At 37.9% G+C, this 9,270-nt stretch overlaps 1 protein-coding gene across 1 annotated transcript in view; it reads left to right on the top strand.

Moving 5' to 3' along the window:
- Positions 1-2,387: 2,387 nt before the first annotated feature.
- The window catches only part of LOC120920692 (cubilin-like), a 135,643-nt gene continuing 128,760 nt past the window's right edge, over positions 2,388-9,270 (top strand). Inside the window, exons 1-4 of the mRNA XM_040332905.1 lie at positions 2,388-2,546; positions 3,039-3,066; positions 3,981-4,099; positions 5,229-5,439. Coding sequence (XP_040188839.1) covers positions 2,466-2,546; positions 3,039-3,066; positions 3,981-4,099; positions 5,229-5,439 — 439 coding nt within the window. The 5' untranslated portion in view covers positions 2,388-2,465. The remainder of the gene's footprint in view (positions 2,547-3,038; positions 3,067-3,980; positions 4,100-5,228; positions 5,440-9,270) is intronic.

Here is a 9,270-nt window from a genome sequence, read left to right as displayed (position 1 = left end):
CAGTCCCTCAGCATAACTAAAACAGAAGTATTTATTAATCATATAAAACGGACTACAGTCCAATGTGTGAAATATAATCCCATGTGATTATAAAAGTATGTATATGTAAACAGACTGTCATCAACTACAGGGGTAATATGCAAATTAATGCATTAAAAGAATATGAGCGTATATGAATGTAAATCATTCCATATAATGGGCGTTAATGCCCATAGTATAGAAGAATGTGAGCATATATGAGCGTAAATATAATCCCATGTGATTGTAAAAGTATGTATATGTAAACAGACTATGATCAACTACAGGGGTAATATGTGAATTGATGTATTAAAAGAATATGAGCGTATATGAATGTAAATCATTCCAGATAATGGGCGTTAATGCCCATAGTATATAATACACATACAAAAATACGTAGACTAAAGGGAAATAAAGATAGATATATAACAGAAGCAAACTAATCTATCGATAGGAGATTTGAGAAAAGCCCATTGATGTTAAGTATTAAAAATAGTATTAGATACAGAAGAGGAGAGTGTGGATGGACCTAATCAGAAAAGAAAAGGTCAAGGGGGTGCCATTATGTATCAAGTAATGGTCAGATGTCCTATATCGCTGCATAAAAATATATTCCCTATAATATAGGCCCAAACAGGCATTAGAACCCAGGGTAGGTCTTCCAGAAATGGTTGGCCATACTGAGCAGTGGAACACATGATTACCATTCTCAGTCTCGGGAGGTAACCAACCCCCTATTCTTATACACTGCAAACCACCCCGTAACCAAGGGAAGAATGTGTAGCAATGCACACCCGGCCCTGGGACACACTTGACTGTATACCTACTGCAAGTGGTCTATATTTAATTTACTCCCACTGCTGGTATCTTTCAACTGAATTTCTCCAGCGTTGTTTCTGGCGGTTCTTTTACAGTCCCTGCCTACTACCAGTTAGGTCCCAGGGCCTTAAACTTTTGAACAATTTACACAGTCACCACAGATACTCACTTTGCTGGGGAATCCCTACCATCTTACACCCCGTGTGAGATCCTTTTCTCCATGCCGGGCTCAGGCTCCCCCAACGAGTGAATTTGTGTGCACAGACCAATATCTCCTGACGAAGCTACCACGAGTAGCGAAACTAGTAGAGATCCTGATCTATATGACCCCCTCCGCTTCATCGCTGCCCTAGACTAGGGCTCTATACCATCCCTATGATGTGTTGGCTGGTCGTATAATCTATCTGTTTTACATTACTACTGTTGTAATTTTATAATATTGTGTATTCCTTATCCCCTTTATGTTACTTTTAATAAATTGAACTTTTTTTTCCTCTACTATATTCCTCTGTATAACTGATTTACCTAGTACCGATATAGTCCACCAGCCCCTATCTCCCCCCCTCTGGGCTTCGTTGGGCTTCTGGGGTCCCAACTGAACCCTATCTCTATTCAAAATTATGTTAGGATGATGGTACTTTAATCTCATGTTATCTTTTTTACTGAGAGGTCTCCATATAAATCAGTCTACTGACTGGAATGGTACCAACTGGATTGGAGAAAAGCCAATATAGCACCATTATTTTAAAAAGAGTCAAAATACATCCCTGGGAATTACAGACCAGTTAGCCTAACATCAATAGTATGCAAGATGGAAACTAACAAACAGAATATTGGCATGCATTAAAAAGGAAATTAACTTGATTAAAGCAATAATTCTCACTTTCTACAAGACTCTGGTCAGGCCTCATCTGGAGTATGGTGTCCAGTTCTGGGCACCAGTCCTCCGTAAGGATGTACTGGAAATGGAGTGAGTACAAAGAAGGGCAACAAAGCTAATAAAGGGTCTGGAGGATATTAGATATGAAGAAAGGTTACAAGCACTGAACTTATTCTCTCTGGAGAAGAGACGCTTGACAGGGGATATGATTTCAATTTCAAGCAAGTACATTTCAATTTAATACAATCAAATTTCATATTTAAAGAGAAATGATCTCTGTTAGTATACTATGGGTTTTTGCATTTCGCAAAACATCATTGCTCATGGCACTGTAGTGATGAATTATCTCATAGAATGGGTATAACCTTGAATACAAAAATAAATGTAAAATTACATTGCCAGTCCCAATTTATTACATTTTTTGCTGGAAAAATCATTTGATGATGAAGGACTTTTTATGTAATTATAGACAATATTCAGGAGACCATGACAATCAGTTACAAGCTGGGCAGCGGAACACCAAGACAATAATACAATAATAATGACCATAGTGTCACACATGAAATAATTATATGGTTCTAATTCCCAAACATGTCCACTTAGGTCATTCTTGAAATTTGGTTTCCTGTCTCATGATTGGTCAGATCTTCTCTGGTACCTGTATAAAAGGTGATAGAGAAGACGAGTGTCAAACCAAGCTTCAGAGAGAAGATATTTCACATTACAGTGAAGGAGAATTCTGAACAAGATGAATGAAAAAGTCTTCCTCCTGCTTCTGGGCTGTGTGACGGGGCTGGTGACCAGTCTACCTCTATCTGCACAAATACAGGTGAGATGATGAGCTGACATGAACAGTACAGGGGACAGGTCAAAACCATATTTAGAAAAGTATAACGTCGAATAAGTTATCAATATTAGTTAGCAGTGAAGTGTAACTCTAGCCAAAATTCTTTCCCCTTAGTTTTGGATAAAGTGGTGGGGGGTTAGGAATCCTCTTAGAGTTTAACACTTTCTTATTACTGTTTGGATCCACTGTAGGGAGATTTGACTTTTGTATAGGCCATTGCCACTAGGACAGAAAGTGAGGGGAAATACAAAATGTTAAAAATGTGAACAGAACAGGGAATACGGTAAAATCTTCCAATGATGACTGTTGTGGTAACATTTGTCTAAGAAAGGATTTTACCTCACTTTTGAGAGATTCCCAGTAGGGCTGAGGAGGGCTCTGCCGGGTGTGGAAGAGTTGGGGCCAAGACTTGTTATCTCTTATTATTGGATTTCATTTGAAATAAGATATTGATACAAAACATTTACTTTTCAGTACAATCTACTTGAAGTGAACAAAGATGGTAAGCTTTTTAACATTCTTATTTAAGGAATAATGTTTGCTTTCTTTCTGTTCTCTATCATCTGTTTTGTTTGTTCTGCTTTTTCCCCCAATTCATTAGACTTTTTTAATAACATTCCTAATCCTAAATCCTAATTCCTAAATCAAAATTGTTTGCACTGCTCCATTGGCCCTAATCAGCCTAGCCTAAGGGGAGCCTGGAACTCCGAAAAGGGAGGATGAACTATGTATATACAGTATACACATAAACATAAAATGATGTCATGTACTATTATGAATCTCCTTACCATATTGATTACTAGCTGAATACCCGGCGTTGCCCGGTCTTCCTATCTTAACCTTTTGGGGAGGAAAATCATAGTAATATAAATAAACCTATCTTTTATATAAGGGTGTAGGTAACGGTTAATTTAACTGTCATATATTTTTATTTGGCATATAAGTAATATGTGTACCAGGTATTATTGAAATATCTCCAGGCGTACAGAAGTTATGTGGGAACATACATTTCCCATTGATTTGCATGGGACTTTAAACAAAAACCCCGACCCTCACAAATGGGGGTAGTTAAGGGATAAATGAACTATCCTATAGTTTAAGTGGACATATAAGTAACATGTGACCAAGTATTATCGAAATATGTATTGCCGTTTGGAAGTTATGAAGTAACATGTATTTCCCACAGAGTTGAATGGGACTTTTAAGAAAAACCCCGACCATGGCAAATGGGGGTGGGTAAGGGTTAAACCACCTATCCTATGTTTGTTGCTGACATATAAGTAACATGTGTGCCAAGTTTCATGTTAATATCTTTAGCCGTTTGGACGTGATGCTGGAACATACATACATACATACATACATACACACACACACATGTTGAGTTTTATATATATATAGATATCTATATTCTTACAGTGCAGTGTGGAGGATCCTTCTTTGACTCTCAAGGCAGCTTTACATCTCCGGGATACCCAGGGAACTACAGTCCAAACATGAATTGTAACTTCACCATCACAGCTCCTGTTGGAAATAAGGTAAAACAAGATGCCTTCAAAATTCTCCCTAATTATTAGACTTCCTCATTCTCTAAAAGTGTTGGTGGTAATTTGTGAAGCTGGCTGAGAACTGGTGGTGTGACATTTGTAAGTGGTTTATAAAGATTTACTTGACTTTGCAGCACTGGACTCATTTCTGCCATCCTGATTGGGAGTAACAGGAGCACAGGGGAGAGGAAGGGAGGGGGCTGATCAGTTTCTTGAGTCTATTGTAGACCGGTGAATGACAAAGAAATCAGCCAGTAATGTAGGAGGAGCACAGAAGATCTCCCAGCTCTGGATTTTTCCTTCCTTGTCCGGAAATTGTAGATTGGTGACCATTACACCGCAAGAATAGAAAGGACTTCCTTTTTCCAACAAGATTCCTAAGCACTGCCTTTTATGTGCAGTGTCATTCCTAAAGCGACATAAAATTCTTAAAACTAAAAATATATTTTTTCACATTAGCAATCATTAGATGTGGTGGCTACATCCGTTTTCTTTGGCTTTTCCTCATTTTCACCTGGTGATCTGACCAGTAACACGCCTCCTGTATTAGTGAGACTCTACTCTGGATGAATGAGAACAAGAGGTACAGCAATCAGCAGCACTGTCTGTTTGGGGGAGGGGAGTGTTAAATGTATTAACAGATTTAAATACACTAACAAGTTGAATCCAAATTTCAGTTCACATTTTGAAATCAGTTACAGTTGTTTTTTTTTTCCATTTGGGATAAAGGTTTTACATGAATAAATTAAGCTGGTCATTTTAAGCATCACTGTCAGTGTTGAATGATTTGGCTTATCCATGTTAACTGATACATTCTGCACGATAGCTTGTGCTTTTGAAAAACAACAGACTTGCTGGCTGGATCACTAAATGAACATAGAAAAAAGACTACAAAAGAAAAACAAAAGCAGCCATCACATGTAAAAATTGGTAAACGGCAATATAATAAATGTTAGCTCTTGAGTTTAATGTGGCTTTAATGTCAAATATTATTTCAGGTAGACTGTAACATCAATGAATTGTAAGAAACAAAATACTTACTTTAATGCTATATAAAATGATGTGTTTGTTGTATGAACACAACACTGTCATGTTAGTCATAATTGTATTTCTTTTTCAGATTGCTCTGACCATAAGTGACTTCCATTTAGAGTCTTCCAGTTTCTGTATGTACGACTATCTAACACTCTTCATGGATGGTACAAAAAGGGGTCCATTCTGTGGGGATCGCACCATCCCTGTGCTTTACTCCAAAGGCAACTCTATGGTTCTCGTATTCCACAGTGACCAGTCTACTCAGGCAAAGGGCTTCCAAGTCTCTTACACCTTCTGTGAGTAGCTCAGTTCTATCTGCTTATATCTAATATCAGCAATGGACGTTATAAGATAATAGAGGTCACTTTCTTGCAGTATTTTCCTTTCCATAAATTATTTATTTACCTGCAATGTGACTTTGAACTTGCAAATACATTTTGACTATTCTCAGAGTCACTTCACTAGCACAGTCCTGCTCCCTCATTGTTTCTCTTAGCCCTGCCCTCTTCTGGGAGTGTCCAATTACTGTCTGTGCTGGCCCAGCATCTCTGCCCCTCACCTCCCCCCCATGAACATTGATTTAGCTGCCGTTGGAGGAGTGAAGAGGAATATTATAAAGTGTCATTTGAGTGAAATCTCTGAGTCTGCTGGGGCTGATGACATCACATCCAAGCAGCAGTTTCGAGCTTTTGGCTGTTTACACAAGGGAGATTTTTTACATTTAATGACATTCCTAAAATATGTTAAATGCACATATAATCGTCTGCGTGTTTTTTAGACTTTGGCAACAGGGTATTTTTTAACGTCATCTCCTATTGCTTAGGTGACAGTGTTTATGATAAAAGATAAAAAGGAGTTGGCATATATTAGGGGAGGTCAGTTCCTCTCCGAATATAGGGATTTTTTGATGTGAGATGTGTTGCTCTTGGTATCCAAGGTAGGCGCACAAAACACAAGGTTTAAAGTAGTATCAAAAAATAATTTAATCATGTCAATATAAATATAAAATATCATATTTCATACAGTCATTAATACAATGAGATATATATATGGTCAGAACCACAATTACATGAAAAACAAGGTATGGGGGAAATTGGTTATTTTAAGGAAGATTAATGCGGATTTAGCCAACTAGTTTCGCACTATGTGTGCTTCATCAGGGCTTGCATAATGTTCCTGTTCCTTTAATGCATGTAGCGGTCTGTGTATGACATAAAGATTCATCATTAATACAGATATAGTACAATAATTTAATATGTTTTATTTTAAACATTTGAAAAAATGTGTGTTTTTAACACATATACACATAAAGAGGGATATATAGTGCGCTTACCATTTCCGTTAAAAAGAGCTCCGAGAGCTGGGCAGAAAGGCCTGCCCAGAAGTCAGCAAAGAAGCACTGGATGCAATCAGGAGATTAGTTATTTCACTTATAATCAGTGGAAGCCAGATCCACTTGATTTTGGCAGGTGCGGACAATGAAATGTTTATGAGGATTTCCTCCCACAAAGAAGGAGAAGATACAGATGACAAAAAATGTATCTATATTCTTCCTAAAAGCAAGCAAAAAGATAAAGGTAATAGTAGAGAATATTGAAAAATATGTCTATAAATATATATTGTATAAATGAATTGTTAATGCATTTAATAGTAATGGAAAAGAAAATATCTAATGAAAGCTCAATGGAGATGTTTACCTCTATAGTAGCAAGGTTAAGCTTAGTGCTGCCAGATGGATCCACAGAGGTTCCCAATAGGTTCCCACAAAATTCTATAGATGAAAAATAAGTATGTATATATATATATAAATATATCAGAAACTAATGATTATCCCATATGTAAATAATAGGACACAGTGCCTGTAACTATTGTCATAGTAGGGCAACTGTCCATATATATATATGAAAACTAGATAAAGAAATAAGCAAGAATTTTTACCTTAAGTGGTGATAGAAAAAGAAAATTATATAGTACAGTGATGTTTCCTGTTGTAATTAGGGGATATAATGCCTCCGTTGAATTACACTTCAGGGTAGTATTGGTGTAGTGGTTCAAAAACAATACCACATATTACCACTTAGATTCTAAAACGAAATGAATAAGAAAAGAATTTAATATTTTAGGATGGTGCATGTGGCTAGATAGCCTAAGTGGGGCATAGATTCATTGAATCAAGGAATAATTACCTTTGCTGAATAGTAATAGCATAAGGACGAGTGGAATCCGTATGCTGGCGTCTCGCATAAGATTGTATGGTCCTTCCTCCAGCCGTCCAAGCCAGCGTCTGACATGTCCATCGTCAGCGCTGACTTAAATAGCTACATTTCCACCGGAGGTGAAAAGAGTCAAAGCTGACCCCTGGCGTCACCTCCGGTTCACGTGTCCCAAAACAATTGCGCACGCAGATAGTGCGCTCCAGCATGATGACGTATGCTGGAGCGCATAAGGAAGAGACATAAATCGCTGTCTCTTAACAGCCAAAAGGTGAACAGTTGGCTGGATGTGCGTGCGCGTCCCATCTAATGTTACTGATGGGAAACAGAGGCGTCTAAGAGGCCGCGCCCCCTGTGTTGGGACATGTGATTGGCCGCATCACGCTTAGTGAAAGATTCAACCTCCCCCTGCATCCAGAAGCCCCCTGCGTAATGAATCATACAGCTCAGAGTTCAAAAAACGGAAATAATAATTTGATATGAAAGAATAAATAAAATATATACAATTAGACATATATATAACTCCAGAGAAAAAGGCCAGAGTTTGTTTCTTAATTTTACAAAAATAAACATCCGATAAGGGTTCATTTTTACATTGTCTACCTAGAGGAGAAGATTGGTAGAGGCAGTGTCCATGATAATCACGATTATTAGGGATTTTTATGCTGTCCAGCTATTTTATCTTATCATACAGCCGGACAGAGTAAGAGAGACAATCAGCAATGGATGCAAAATAAATCAACAACAGATAGAAAAAGATCAAATAAAACAAAACCAAGCATAACACCATAAATGTAAAAATGCAACAAGTACAGAGATTATATATATATAAGTTGGACGCAAAGGGCGGAGCAATTGAGCCATCACAGTAGATAAGAAGTTATATATCTCTCGGAGGGTCCTCTGAGTATACAGTATGCAAACACAATGTAGAGGCAGACCTGCCAATGACCTATATATAGCAACTGAGAATAGATTATTTATACGGGGTCTTTAAATGACATCTCTGTGATTCAAAACAAGTAACAACCAGTTTGTCATGTAAGCAAATAATAATGAGCAGCTGATAGGCTTTACTTATAAGAAGGGTTTGAATGACAGCGACGTATTAAGCCCTGGTGAATATGTGGCTCGCTGGTCAAAAATCCAACGAGCCTCGCGTTGGAGGATTTTTTTGTCAAAATCCCCACCTCTTTCTGGTAGGGGGATGACTTCCAAAGCGAAAAAAGAAATAAATGAAGGGTCATAGCTATGGTGCAAGCCTACATGTTTGCAAATAGGAGTATAGAGCAATCCCGCGTCTAGGTAATAAAGATGGTCTTTAATTCTTCTCGCAAAGGTTCTCTTCGTCTTTCCTATATAGAATGCGCCGCAGCGACATTTAGCAAGATATACAATGCCTATGGTTGTACAATTAGCATGCCTCTTGGACTTAAGGAAACCTCCTCTAGGGAGGAAACAGCCGTCTCCTTCCTCAATCCAAGGGCAAACATCACATTGTCCGCACTTATACGTGCCTGGTGTCTCAGGTTCCTGAAGATCCGGAGCATCAGGTACCAGATGGCTATGTGTAAGGCCGTCCTTAATGGATCTACATTTCCTATAAACAATTTCAGGTCTCTGAGAGATGTATTTTGAGATAATAGGGTCTTCGGCAAGAAAATGCCAATTATGACTAACCAATTGGCGAAAGATGTTTTGATCAGAGCTAAATGTGGTTATGAGTTTGGTTGTCGGATTGTGCTCTTTTTCCCTCTGCTTAAATAGTAATGCATCTCTGGTATTTGTCTTAGATTTTATATATGCTTGTTTCAGAACCTTTTTACTATATCCTCTCAGTAGAAGTCGTGAATAAAGGGCAGATGCTTCTTTTTCAAAATCCTCCTCCTTTGCACAATTACGCCGAAGTCTTAG

Source organism: Rana temporaria, chromosome 13 (assembly GCF_905171775.1).
Source record: "Rana temporaria chromosome 13, aRanTem1.1, whole genome shotgun sequence".
NCBI lineage: Eukaryota > Metazoa > Chordata > Amphibia > Anura > Ranidae > Rana > Rana temporaria.
The sequence above is the reverse complement of the archived record's forward strand: the minus strand, read 5'-3'. Positions and strand labels throughout refer to the sequence as shown.